The sequence below is a fragment of the Camelina sativa genome, chromosome 20, assembly GCF_000633955.1.
Source record: "Camelina sativa cultivar DH55 chromosome 20, Cs, whole genome shotgun sequence".
NCBI lineage: Eukaryota > Viridiplantae > Streptophyta > Magnoliopsida > Brassicales > Brassicaceae > Camelina > Camelina sativa.
The window spans coordinates 2,663,629-2,678,294 of NC_025704.1; the positions used below are offsets into that span (position 1 = coordinate 2,663,629).

Genomic DNA, 14,666 nt, shown 5'->3' on the forward strand with positions numbered 1-14,666 from the left:
AGCCTTTCTTTTTAGGAATTATGTAGTAAAATGAAATGAGGAGCCCAAAAAGTATGTATTTGTAGTGATTTGTTTTTGTCAAAACCTTTTAGTGATTAGTTTAAATATTGGTGTGTATTAATTGGTTTTTAAAATATGGGATGGTTCGAACCCATGATTGTTTCTGAAGAAGTATTTTCTTTAAAATGGACTTTAAATTGACTTACGCCTACCAAATGTACTATAAAAAATAAATTCTCTGTGAGGTCAACACTACAATTGAATGTATAAATTGGTACGTAATGTGTAAGTGTTTGTACTGCCTCAATGTGTAGTCACGTACAGTGGTGCAAGAAAGCTACGGACAGGTTGTGAATTTGTCAAGGATCGATGTCTTAAATCACAAAGCCAATAAATGAAGCAGGCCCAACATTTTGTTTTCTTCTACGTTCTGAAGTGATGAACGGCTTCTATTGATACCTACGTTTTGTTCCTTTGTCATTGGATCCTATATGGCCTAAACGTCGTTCATTGTTTGTTTGCGTTTACATGCTATTATAGAGTGTTGGTTCTTTTTTTAAAACGTAAATATTAAACACAAACATAAGAAATTTCTATTTGCGTTTACATTCGCGAAAGTATTTCTAGCTAACTTGAATATAAGGATTGATAAACACAAAGACAAGAACAAAAAACGTTAATATCGTTGGTGTTTTTTTTTAGATGTTAATTAGCCAACTCGAATATAAGGATTATGAAGGTTCAAGCTGATCTTCCTTGACATTAGCTATAGAACGACACCATATACGTAAATGATCTAATGAAAATACATTCAATCAAAATATTTTGGTGTAATCACTTTTTAAATTTATTTTGTATGTATGGAAATCCACGTGCAGTTTTAACCCAAAAATAATACTAAACATTATTATTACACACGAATATTTTAATTAACAGTTTTGAGGATACATGTCTAGGTAGGGACAAACACCACAATCCACAAAGATACACCCACCACGTGGCAAGACAAGTGCGAAGATGAGTCAAGAGACTGTCCAAAGAGCAAAGAGCCCTTTCCTTCCCCACACAGTCTGGTCGGTATAGTTGAAACGTTAGTTGTCGACTTGGCGCGCCACCTCCTTAATTTTTTTTTACCCTAATTGTTTGTTGTTTATAATAATTAAAACACATAGACATAAAACTTTTGGTAAGCAACTAAGCATACATTTTAATTGTTCGAAGCTTTTACTTTTGCTGCAATTATTTTACATTTGTGCCATTATTACAAACTAAATTCAGATGTTATGAATATACTTAATTCGAACTCGTTAAACAATTCAATGGAAGTGTTGTTAGTGGGAAAGTTTGGTTTAGATATTTTCCGCATTCACCGATATCAAATTACAATTTGCTTTCATACAATAATTAATTACGTTTGGAAAAATTTCAATCGGGTTCGTCGTAATCTTGTTGTGAAAAAAAAAAAAGAAGAAGTCGTGTGTCTAATGTCTCAGCTTGGCATTTGGTGATGGGACCAACAGAAAAGAGTCTCGGAGTCACGTGGCTTCTTCTCCTCAAGGACGGCACCGCCCCTCTTCTCGTTCTTATTAGAGTTTATTTGCTACAAGCCTAAATTTGTTACATCTAATATATTTTAGAGTAGTATGCTTTATTTTTTATTTTTAATAATAAAGTAGTATGCCATATTATATTTAAATGTACATGATACGATTTACGTTTAACGTCCTTTACTCCTTCAACTTACTAGTAGGTTTTTATTGGTAAAATATTAATATCACATGATGTAAAATATTAAAAGAAAAACGAAAAAAAATCCTATTTTAGGGTGTATTGGTCTTATTCGGATGGGACTGGCGACGATTTTGGGACCATTAATAACTTCAAATTTTAGAGTCTGATTTATAAACCTTTTTTTTTTTTTTAAACATATCAGTTAACATAGTACTTGTGTTTAGGACATGATCTCTAAAGACTTAAGTCTACTACACTAAAGGGTTTTAAATCACAAATCACAGGTACCCAATTGCTATAATCATTGAAAATAATTATGTTATGTGATTTGGGTCTCAGATTTCGAAATCAGATCCAAATTTTGGCTCCAACCTTATTAACACCTTTGCATAAAATAAAACAACATTTGTCATCAAATAAAAAATATTTAAGCTAAAAACACAAATCCTCTACAAAAAAATAGTAAAACAAAGACTGTCACCAATAGTCTTTGCAGGAACATAATCCATTTCTAAAATGATGAAATCTGTTGCGGTCTCTTACAATGAACTCTCTACCATAAACCCCAGAGATAAGCTTTGTTACTGTATGACAATCCTCACATACCCTTAAGTTCTTCACTATCCTAATAGTTGTACCAGGCTTAGTCTTCATCATACCATACGCAATTGCAAGTTTCTCGCTGTGCATATGAATGGCACTCTCCTTCTCCTCTTCGTCTACATCAAAAAACGAATCATCTGTGTTGCCTTTATACCCTATCAATCTTATCTTCCCCAAGATCTCTTCCCACTTCCGTTTTATCTTACTCATTTCAGGATGCTTCTGATCATCTCCCATGGAGAACTTGTTTATTCTCCCATCAATCTCAATCAAGCTCCACCCCGGTGGTTTCTTAACAAGCTTTTCCTTCATCATGTCTCTCAAGCTCTCGATTCTCTCCCATTGTCCTGCACACGCGTATATATTTGAAAGCAAAACATAGTAACCGCTATGATCTGGCTTCACCTCTATCAACATGTTTCCAACTCTCTCTGCAACCTCAGTGTTCTTATATATCTTACATGCTCCAAGCAATGCTCCCAGTATAGGGGCATTAGCCTTCACCGGCATTTCAAGGATAAAGTTCTCAGCTTCGGCTAGCTTTCCAGCACGGCCAAGCATATCAACAATGCAACCATAATGCTCAAGTCTAGGCTCAATCCCATAAACCATTTTCATGTCCTCATATATTTCTAAACCTTTTTCAACTAACCCACCATGGCTGCAAGCTGAAAGAACAGCTGTGAAAGTAACATCCCTTGGGATGAATCCTAATCTAACCATTTGTGAAAAGTAATGAATTGCCTTGTGAGCATGTCCATGCACCGCAAGACCTTTGATTATAGAACTCCAGCTCAAGCTATCCTTCTCAGACAATTCATCAAACACACAAATTGCTTTCTCTATATCCCCACACCTCCAATACATATCCACAAGAGCTGTCCCAAGAATAAGATTTACATTCATATGATGTTTAACAACATACTCATGTGCTCTTACTCCACGCTCAAACGCACCTAAATGAGCACAAGAAGAAACCACACTCACCATAACCGTCTCATTCGCAACAAGTCCTTCCCTTTTCATCATTTCGAACAAGTCAATGGCTTTCTCAAAACAATTGTTCTTCGCATACCCATTGATCATGATACTCCAAGAAAATAAATTTCTGTGAGGCATTTCATCGAACATCTCTCGTGCATCTTCAACCATCCCGCATTTGCAGTATCCTGCCACCATAGAAGTCCACGAAACCACATCTCTAAACCGCATTTGCCCAAAGATTCTACCAGCAGCAGCGATCAAACCAGAATTAGCGTACATATGAACAAGAGAGTTCTCTACATAAACATCATTCTGAAATCCAAATCTAACAATCTGTGAATGCGTTTGTTCTCCTATCGTCACGCACTCCATCTCAGTAGACGCCTTAATCAGAAACGGAAACGTGATGTTATCTGGGGAAATCCGAGAATTCAACATCTGGGTATAAAATCCAAAAGCTCTGTTAGGCTCTGCGCTAGTGGAGAAGCAGCGGATGAGAAGGTTGAAGACGAATAGATTAGGGTATTGAATCTGAGAGAAGATTCCGTATGCATATCCCGAGACGTTTGTGGGTTTGTTGAAGATGATGGAGTCGTCGACGCAGAGAGCGAGGAGACGACTGGCGACAAAGACGTCGGAGATGAAATGGGTTCGTATGAGAAAGCCATGGATGATCTTGAGGTCGAAGAAGGAAGAACAAGATTGGAGTAAGGCAAGCTTCGGGTGTTTGAAACGAAGTGTGTTGAGCACTATGTTACTCATTCTCTGAAGAAGAGAACAAAAAAAACCCAAAGTTTGCAACTTTATAAGAAACTAACACATAACGGTCCATTTCCTCTGTTTTTGACTTTGTGTAACATAGAAGCAAAAACAAATAATTTTAAGTCTAATGTAAGTGTAAGATCGTACAAAATTGAAATATGAAGATGATGTAATTTGTTTTTTAGAAAGAGAATTTGAAAGTATCAGCTTTGGCAGAGTCCCAGAAAGAAACTCTTTGTTCTTCGACTCTCTTAGCTTCTTCTGCTTTCTTCTCTAACTCTTGAATAGTCCCGGGGTAAGCTCCTTCAATGGCCTTCTTGAATTTGTCATGCAAATTCTCTCTGTCATTTGTTCCGGAGACAAGCTCTTTAGCATTCGGTTTCTTTAGAAACTCCAACACATTCAACAAATTCCTCCTGCACAAGTAAGGTTTCTCTGATTAGATCAAAACTCAATACACATGTACTAACATGTCACCATATATATCTCAAGAGCCAGTAGGAAAGAAATCATTTACCTGCTAACATAATTCTGAGTAATGGCAATTGATTCCTCAAGGTTAATAACGAGATGCCACCATCCATTAGGTACAAACATGACCTCCCCAGCTTTGCATATACACTCAATAGGTTTCTTTTCCCAATCCTTAGTATCATCATAAAAGTTCATAAACCACTCTATAATAGAAACAGGACAAGCCACTTCAGCTCCATCAGGACTTGGATGCACACCCGGAGGAACCACATCCGGTGGGAACAAAACCCATTTTTTCGAACCTGTAACCACCGCATTCCAAGCTGATGTTGAGTTAGGATCAATGTGGAAAGAAGATCCTGATCCAGCTGGTCCAATAATGATCCATCTATAATCAGGTCGCTCGTTTCCCAAAACACCAAACAAGTCCTCTTTAAAATAAACAGGAACATCATACTCCGAATCCAAAACCGGAACTTTCTCAGCAAACTTGGGATCAAACAAGTACAAGGGCCTCTCTTCTCTAGCTCCATCGGAATACCTAAAATACTTCTCCAGCTTCATTTCAACTGGACCAACAGCGAACTCAACATCACCAACCACTTGAGTCAGATAATCTCTTGACCATTTCTCAATAGCAGGCCAATGATCCAAACACCCTTCTAACAAAACAGGCTTATTCGGCTCCTCAAACTTGGTAATGAAATCTTCAACAGAGATGCCTCTCACTCGAGTGATGTTGTCTCTTCTAAGCCATTTCGGTTTCATTTCGAGATTAGCACACAACCAGCTCTGAAACATATAATCAGAATAGAAATCTATAATCTTCAAATTCGATTCATCATCTCCAGACAACTTGAATTTAGGATGGTGAGCAGCTACATAGGTAGCTTTCCAAGACCCATTAAACAAAAACTCTCCTTTCAACTCTTCTAAGACAAGATTCCTCCAGAGAGGCTCGTGATTGGCAAAAATATATAAAGATTTGGTTACAGTAGCCAAAAGACCTAAATGAGTGGCGTCAAGAAGACCTAGGATATCCAAAACGAGCTCATCAGTGAGTATCTGGAGATTACCTAACCCAGTGTTTCGCACATTGACCGAACCAGGATTGAAATAGAGGTTTCCGAGTGGTTGAACACCATGCTCTTGCGAAGGAGCTGCGATTTTGAGCTTGAACCCTGTTTCATCTTCATCTTCTTCAATTCCCTGATTGAACGCCCTCTCTGGGCACAGAGACTCAGGTTCACGGTGAGTAAGCTTTCGCTTTTTGGATTTGGATTTGGATTTACGACGCTTCGATGTTAGCAACAGATTCTTGTACTTTGGCATGTTTGACGGAGCATCAGCTTCAGCAGCGACGGCGAGGGTTTTGGGTTTTAACAACCGCGAGGGTTCATATCTGTTACAGCCCGGTCTCATAACTTAACCAGGAAATGGAATTAAAAAGATCTTGGGTTAAATCGGTTCAACCGTAAAAACTAATTACTGAAATGTATTGGTTTAGTAAGAATTTGATAATCTGACGATCAAAAAAATACCAATTTCCGTTAACCGATAATTGTTCTGTTTTTTGTTTTTTTTTTCATTTATTTTCCGGAGTAATTCAAACAAGAGAATCTGGAAGAATTATACACAAGCTTACAATAAGAGGATGTTGTGCTTTGCGTGTAGTCTCACTGATCTTTTGAGACAAATCATCAAAACCTCATTCAAAGACAATCCAAACCCAAACAACAAATGAAATATGGCAAACACAAAGAGGAAAGAAAGAAAAAAAAATACTGCACATGAGAGAAACCCATTTTTCTCTGCAACCATGAAGATGGACAAAGTAAAGCACAATGCCTCCCAAATACCTACTTTTTCACAATGTAATTCGTATTATGCGGTTCAAACCAAATTTTGAGAATGCAATCGGTTTCACACTTGTGTGCTTGAGAGGCATCTCCATTGCCGTATCCGAGGAGTCTTTTCTAGAAGCATTTGTAACCCCATGTTGTTCCCTTGCATTCCGTTCATGTATCTGCATTTAACACCATTTGGAACACGACCAGGTTAAGTTAATCGTCTATGATACTACAAACTCAAAACTCAGGTTCCATACAAGGCAAGTTTATCAAGATTCGAGACTGTGTTTGCTTACTTGCTTCGGCGAGCCTTCCTTCTCCAGAGAACAAAAGATGTGATCCACTGCACAGGATTAACCACAAGAATCAGTTAAGTACGGTAGTAGACATTCATTTAGAAATACAGCATAAAACTTGGCACAAGGACCATCCTGTCAGACTATCAGTTTAGAAAGAACACAAATCACAGATTTGTGTATAAGAAACAAAATTCACCTTGAAGAGAGATAGGAAACTGAATGCTCCAACAATAGATGTTTTCCGCAGTGGCAATCTCCGTTCTGGGACAACATCCTTTGAGAGATGTTGAGCAATTTCTTTCAAAAGAACCATTTGAGCTTTCTCAGTCCTCATCGACATAATCGCTTGTTTCATTGATTCCCTGTCAGCCTCTAGTGCTTGAAGCCTCATGTAGAGTTTCACTATATCAGGATCACCAAGATCCGGCTGACTCAATTTTTCTCTCGGAGACATTGCAGCATAACCATCAACTGTCTCATTCTTAAACTTTTGCTCAGCAGCACCACTCTGAGATACGCCGTGATGCACAGAGTCAATGGTATAAACTCTATCATTCATGTCATTATCTCCTATTTCTAATGAGTCAACCTTACCCTTTGCATAGGAATTACCCTCTGCATACGAGGCATCTTCCACTTTCCTGAAGCTCCCACTGTTGGACCTTGGTGACTCAGTGGGAAAATCAGGTCTATTTTCCCTGTTTGTTCCCAATAGTGAACTTGAGCTACCAGTGGACACCCTCCTGAAATGTCTCTGACGCCTAGGACTCTGACCAATCATCAACTTCTCCGCATAATTTCTCCCACCAGATACATCACCATTAGACTGAGTAAAGCTAGGGTTTCTCTCCATCTGACTGATTCTTTTTTCCAAAGTCTTCAAATGTTCTACGCCATGAGGTGAATCATTCAGTGGGTACTTTTCAACATCGTCAACATCAATATCAGCTTCCAAGGGACCTGGATTCTCATTCACATTGCACTTTATAGGAGGGTAGTCATACGTAGGGAGATCATATTGGTAATCACTTTCAATCATGCTCGGGTTACGACTAAGCATGCCCTTCTCCGCATCAAGCTCAGCTTCAGTGTCAGTGAGCCCGAAACTCATCATTCTATGCTTATAAGCCTGAGCTTCACAAGTCATAGCCTGAATAGTCTGCTCCCTCTTATATACCAAATCTTCAAGATCCAAAAGCTCTTGCTGATCATGCTCCATTTTCTCCTCAGCAAAACGCTTAAACTGCCTCAATTCCATTTGAAGCTCAGCCTTATCCCTCTGCAACCTCAATATCATAGACATTGCCTCACTCGCAGCAGTAGATGCAGCATTCCTCTCTTCGTCAAGCTCCTCATACAAATCTTGAATCGATTGCTGCTGGCTGCTAACAGTCTCCCTCAACAGTTCCAATTCATTCTCGATCTGAACTTTAGCATTGGAAGAAGACAAGTCCAGTTCCAGCTCCGGTATGTAAAACGGTTTATCATTCTGGAACTCCTCGTATTTTCTCTTCACAGAACGAAGAAAAGTACCAGGAGAAGCATCGTTTAGAGAGCAACTGCATCCACAATCACAACATCTAACCACATCCCTAGGGGAAGAAGAAGATACAATCGCCAAATCCATAACTTTTTGCGACAGTATCCAAATCACAATCCAAAGCTAGGGCACATATACATTAGTAACAACCTTCCTCTGTAGTCCAGATCTGTGAACACGAAAACGAGCGCCAATATAGCTTCTGTAAAAAAGTCAATTTCAATCTAAAAACGATCAAATACTATACAAAAAGGAAGCTTCTTTCATGGGCAGAGTAGGAACAAAAAAAAAAGCAAACAGAAGAGAAGAGAAACATTGCAAAATCAAGAGCTTTACCTTATTCGTTGAACCCACCAAGAACAACGAAGATTAAAGCTAAAAGGTCGGAGCTTTCAGAGGAAACAGAGCAATTGGGGTAGCTAAAGATATTGTAACCTTGTCCTTCTATGATTGAATCTCTGGGAAATTAACAACAATTATTATTGCTTTTTCTGGTAAAACGAAAAGCAAAAGCAAAAAAGAGAATTTTTTTTTTTTGGGAATCAGAGGGAAACAAAGAAACAAATCGTGGAAACGAAACGAAAGAGATAGAGAGAGAGAGAGAGAATTGGTCGTCTTCTTCGTTTGTTTCCCTCTGGTTTATCTCGAAACCCTAAAAAGCTTTTTTTTTTTGTTGTTGTTGTAATCTTTTTCAATTTGAAATCGAGGAAAAGCCTTTGTTTTTTTTCTTTCAATGGAGTCTCTTGTCTCGTCTCGTCTCGTGCCCACAACAACGACGACGACGGCTTAAGGGTTATTTTTGGTAAAAACGAGTTTACTAGAGAAGGTACAATATTAACGGTGACGATGTGTTTATTTAGGATGAGATTGACGGCTGAGATCTTAGTTGGATGGGGTGTCTTTTCTTTTACCTGCGGGAAGTACAGGTCAGCTAATCTGGATGCCTCATCTATGAACCAATTACTATATTTGTAATTTCATATAACGAATTTGTAATTATCACATCGTTTCGATTAGTGTGATGATCTATCTTTTATAATCAGATAGAGTTGTACATGTAACATGTGTGTTTGTTCTTTTCCTTGAATAATTATCCCAAACAAATAATATGTACCTTGTTTTTTTTTTCTTTATGTATAACAAACATATTGAGATTTTGTTACAAATATTAATATTAATGTATAGCTACAATATTCTTCGTAACTATACAATATGAAACTGTAATATATTATTATCATAAAGTTCATAAAACATATTGAAAACTTTGTTAATAGTATCTAACCTATTTTATGTTTTGGACATTAGATAGTACTCTCTTGAAACTTTATGAATCTATTTTGAGAAGACCTATATATTAGAGAGTTCTTTTTGACCTAGATGAGTTATTTCTTGAAGGTACGTATGTGTGGTATAGCAAACTTGATCTATATTAGAAATCATGATGAGTCCATGAAGCGTTAATGGTTCATTCAATCCCAAAAATTTCTACCTATTTTAAAGAAATCTTTTTGATATTAAGTACTCTCAATATTTGAATATTTTAATTTGAACGTAGCAGTATAATTCTGACCTGTAGATATATATAAACATATATTTTGATGGTTTTAAATTAAAAATTAAGGTGATTCGTGAACAAAAAGTTAATAAATCACATTGTAAACGATACATTTGTATTTTATTGGAACATTTTGTTTGGGAAGACTAATTCAATGGTTTATTTATTTATTGGAAGTTTTTTATAGGTGAAATTTTTCAGAGAATTTCATGAGATTCTGGTTAAGCAAAACAACAAGCAGATGGAGCACCAATTGAACTAGTTTGTAAAAAAATTAAATTCATAATTTGCCTCAAATTCTATCTGTACGATATAACAAAAGATTAATTAGCCACCTATAAAACAATGTAATACATATTTACTGGAGGTCCAATAATGATTAGCTGCCCACCTTCGGAATGCTTTGGTCTACACCCCCTAATTGTTTTTCCTTTTTCCCCTTTTTTATATGCTGATCAGGGACTGACTCTCTGCCTTCGTAAACAGACCTACTTAGACGTGCACGTGCAGCTTGCCATTCTAATTTTGAAGATTAGACAAAAAAATATCTATCATTTCGATTAGTGTACCTTCATATTGAGATCTTTGTTATTATTATCATAAACATATTGAAAGCTTTGTTATGAGTATGAGAGTATCTAACCTATTTTATGTTTTGGACATTAGATAGTACTTCTTGGAAATTTATGAACCTATTTTGTACTCAAAATGGAAGAAAATAGAGATCTATTAGAGAGTTGCATTTTTTGACCGAGATAATTTATTTCTTGCTTTCAATATCATCAATTTAGTCCCGAAATTTTCTAACAATTTAGAGAAATATTTGAGTCTAGCTATTTTAAAGAAATCTTTTTGATATCAACTTATCAAATCTTAATATTTGAAATATTTTAATTTGAATGTAGCAGTACGATTCTGACCTGTAAATATATATATATATATATATATATATATCTTGATCGATGGTTTTAAATCAATTAAAGTGATTGGTGAACAGAAAAATAATAAATCACATTGTAAACGATCCATTATATATATTGGAATATTTTGTTTGGGAAGACTAATTCTATGGTTTATTTATTGGAATAAGAAACTTAATTTATTATTGTGGAATTATTGCGCGAGTGGAAGTAATGGGGCGTCGACATTGAAGCTTACCAGGTCAACATAGCCTAACATCATGAAAATAATTTTTTAATTTGGATATAAACATGAGTAACATCAAGTCCCTTCTTTGTTTGATTAAACTAAAACAATACATATATGGATACAACAATGTTGCGATAAGAGCTAGTACTGGCCTTACAAACTAGATTAGTATAGTGGAAGAGATTCCGTTTAAATGGATAACAAGTTTCATGTAATTAGAATATTGGGGAATACCGAAGACTACTTACTTGATATATATATGTGTATGGTAGATTCAAGTGTATTTGAGTTTATTATGTCTGAGATGGTGTATTAAGACAAATTAAAAACCTATAATTAATAGAGTTTGTATATACCTATATAAGCCTTTAACATTTAAGAGAAAAAAAAAACTTGCATAAAGGAGAGCGTATACGTATACGTAGTAAGATGAACTTGGACATACTTATTCTGGCAAAGAGTTGATAAGATAAAACTACCAAAGAATATACCATTTAAGGAGAGCGTATACGTAGTAATTAGATAAGTTACTAAAGAATATACAATTTAAGGTCTGATACTAGGAATAAAGTATTTAACGAAACCAAGAACATTGTATGTCTTTTGTGCAACAAAGTATATATGAATATGATTCATCAATCACCAAGCAAGTTTGCTTGAGATGGAATGCTAATTAAACTAAACTCTTTTTTGTTGTTACCTTCGACGACAAGCTTTTTCTTTGACAATAAAAAACAAAAAGTTACCTTCAACAAGCCAAATGCTAAAATAAGTAAGACAAATTGTTCATAAAGTCTCCAATGATACGAAGAACTTCTTCTGCAGCCTCAGAAGATGGATTGTTGGAGTAGAAACCATGCTCCTTGTTTTCAAATTCAATGCAATCTACCTTTTTCCCTCCCATCTTCTTTAATTTATATGCATACTCTTTGGCCCTATCTCTCAAGAGTTCTGAGCCACCGACAATAACCAACATTGGCTCTATGCTAATTGATTCGAGTCTAGGGCTCTTCGGTCCGAAAGGGTTAGCCATGGGATGATCTCTTGTTGCACCTTTTGGTAGTGACAATCTCCAAAACCTTCAAGAAGTTAAAAGTTTAGCCCTTTTTTTTTTTTCTCTTTCATCTCATCACCTCATATTATAAATTATTGAAATTGACTATACCACTATTTACTATACATATAGCTTTATGACAATGGCCATGAACAAGACGGGTCAATCATCTCATTGTTCAAACATAAAAAGAGAAACGATCAATTGGAAAGAAGACTTGAATGATTTGTGATCTCAATGATTCCACGTGCGTTGATAAACATGAATATATGCACATTCGAATATGCTAAATATTATTATAAAATGTGAGAGTGAGACATTAGTTGCATTCGGATAGTCACGACTCAGGAGAAACATACATACATTACGCTGAGATGATCGATCGATAAAGGAAAACGAGGATAATGCATGACGCACTATCTCCTTAGCTTTCCAAATATATTAACCACTGTTCTTGATATCTCATTATCTGTTTATTCCAATAACCACTAATCCACTTATTCATAAATGAGCTAATACAATATGAATTTGCAAACATATATGCTAAATTTACACGTTTGTATATATATATATAATAGGATCTATAACTACACGAACTCGCTATATAGTGATATAATGGGTCATTGCTTCGTAAACTCGACTCTTTAAATTTTCTCTTAGATTTACAAGTCCAATGAGTTATAATTTCGTGTAGGTTGTATGCATATAATTTTTTTGGAATTGGTGTAGCTGTAATGGATTATGTGTTCTGAGTTCTTCTAGGCTTATAGAGCCTTTATAATTGTTTTCAAAAGAAGAAAAAAAAAAGATGAAAATCCTGAATTAGTACAATCATTTAACGTCAAATGGTAGGGTTTTTAATTGGTTGTCATGATTTTTTATCAAGTATCTTTTAATATTTCTTATCCGGTCACTTTCCATATAAGATACTTTCTAAGTTGTCTTCCATCTACTGGATGTTACGCATTCGTGTATCCACTTTGATGGGAGACCATAATATTTGAAAAGCCAGCCATTTACAATGTTGAATGACTTGAGACTAATCAAATAGTGGAGTATTAGTAGATTAAGCACATTGACTAGTTTTTGTGACGTAATATTATAACAATCATGTGATGGAGTAAAATCATAAGTCTTAGACGATTTTATATCAATCAAAATTAACTATTAATTTTTACTTTGTATTTATCGAAAGAGATATTGATACATACAAAAATATGAAAACATATCACTATATATCATTTGTGTCTTGGTTAGTTGGTGAATGGTTCTAATCAAAATAAATGTATCTTTGGTAGGAAAAGTCGTTTTCTTTAGAAAGTTCGTGTTTTTGTGTGTCGTAGAAATATTTAAACTTTGAACTACTGTAATTGCGAATTCGATTATAAAATTTATCAAAAACATTGAAAAATATCTTTCAGTTTAAGGAGATATTTTTTGTCACTCGACGTTTGGATTTTGGAGAAAACTTATCTTCTATAAAAAAAAAATTGTGAAGTTTTGGAAAAAAGGAGTAAAGGACATGTAAATGCACATCTGTGTATTCATGAAGAGGCACTGTGACTCTTAGCTGTCTCTCTCATGCGACTCGGCGGGTAAATTCACTCCAACGTTTAAATTGGCATTACTCGCATAAAAAGATAAATATGAAAATTTAAAGTAACCGAAAACGACATCTATATAAACTTTATACATTTAATATGTTTTTATATAGTTAATAGTTAGGTTATAAACTATGGAGTCATGCATCACTACTAGTACTGTAATATATTTATATTTAATGATTATGCATAAATTAAAAATTATTCGGTAGTACGTCTAAAAGAAAATTAAAATATTAGAAAGTGTTGTGTTAGCTTACTTGTCAAGCAAATCCAAGTTGAGCAACGCTTCAGAAGGGCCATCCTCGGACTTAGTCCTCTCCTCCCCGCCAAAAAACGGCGCCAACAGAACGTAACCACGAACCCGAACCGGTGTCAAATCGATTGAACCGGATCCCAACCGGAAAGCTAGTTGATGAGCTATGTTCCCACCGGAGGAGTCACCCACAACAAAAACACGGTCGAAGTCAACGCCCGGTCCACCTTCAAACCAGTGGTCCGCACCACCGGAAACAGCCTGGTCCTGGAGCCATAGAAGAACCGCCTCGGCATCCTCAAAGGCAGCCGGGAGGCGGTGTTCGGGTGCTAACCTGTAGTCGGGTGCGACCACAAGGGCTTGGAGGGAAGATGCGAGGGTTAGACAGAAGTTGTGAAAGTGAGGCCAAGAACGTGAGCCGAAGCAGAAACCCCCACCGTGGAAGAAGACCACGACGGGGAGGGCAGCACGGTTGGTGGCGGAAACGGGTTTGTAGAGACGGAGGTGAAGATTGTTTGGTTTGTCATAGATGGAGTCTTTGAAGAGAACGGTTTGGTGACTTGTGAATGGGATTTGTTGGGCGATATGGTCAATGCTCTTGGATCTTAAAACGGTACCGTTGCTTAGGAGTTGAAGCAAACCCATGCAGTCTTCTGCTACTTGTGGTTCTTCTCCTAGTGACCCCATTCTTCTACCCTTTTGGTTTTGGATATGTGTCTCTCCAGTGTCATCAGGTGATATATAGAGAGGAGGGAAGTAAACAAAGGGTACTTTGGTCATACAAAAGTCTGGATATAGATGAATTATG

At 36.3% G+C, this 14,666-nt stretch overlaps 4 protein-coding genes across 5 annotated transcripts; all 4 read right to left on the bottom strand.

The window, feature by feature from the left end:
- On the bottom strand, positions 2,139-4,080 carry LOC104768855 (pentatricopeptide repeat-containing protein At5g06540-like). Its single transcript, XM_010492923.2, has one exon. It carries the CDS (start codon positions 4,078-4,080, stop codon positions 2,209-2,211), a length of 1,872 nt encoding a protein of 623 aa, XP_010491225.1. The 3' UTR covers positions 2,139-2,208.
- LOC104768854 (F-box protein At5g06550-like) lies at positions 4,103-5,974 on the bottom strand. The gene is made up of 2 exons (XM_010492922.2): positions 4,598-5,974; positions 4,103-4,496 (listed from the first exon to the last, which is right to left on the bottom strand). The coding sequence occupies exons 1-2, from the start codon at positions 5,884-5,886 to the stop codon at positions 4,262-4,264; spliced, it is 1,524 nt and encodes a 507-aa protein (XP_010491224.1). The 5' UTR covers positions 5,887-5,974; the 3' UTR covers positions 4,103-4,261.
- Positions 6,105-9,008, bottom strand: LOC104768856 (myosin-binding protein 7). Of its 2 annotated transcripts, none has more exons than XM_010492925.2 (4): positions 8,580-9,008; positions 6,900-8,412; positions 6,701-6,747; positions 6,105-6,580 (listed from the first exon to the last, which is right to left on the bottom strand). In XM_010492925.2, the coding sequence occupies exons 2-4, from the start codon at positions 8,328-8,330 to the stop codon at positions 6,478-6,480; spliced, it is 1,581 nt and encodes a 526-aa protein (XP_010491227.1). In that variant the 5' UTR covers positions 8,331-8,412; positions 8,580-9,008; the 3' UTR covers positions 6,105-6,477. The 2 variants fall into 2 exon arrangements, with proteins under 2 accessions (XP_010491227.1, XP_010491226.1); XM_010492924.2 differs by having other exon boundaries at positions 6,900-8,445; positions 8,580-9,002.
- Positions 11,508-14,613, bottom strand: LOC104768857 (probable carboxylesterase 15). Its single transcript, XM_010492926.2, has 2 exons — positions 13,863-14,613; positions 11,508-12,026 (listed from the first exon to the last, which is right to left on the bottom strand). Exons 1-2 carry the CDS (start codon positions 14,543-14,545, stop codon positions 11,711-11,713), a joined length of 999 nt encoding a protein of 332 aa, XP_010491228.2. The 5' UTR covers positions 14,546-14,613; the 3' UTR covers positions 11,508-11,710.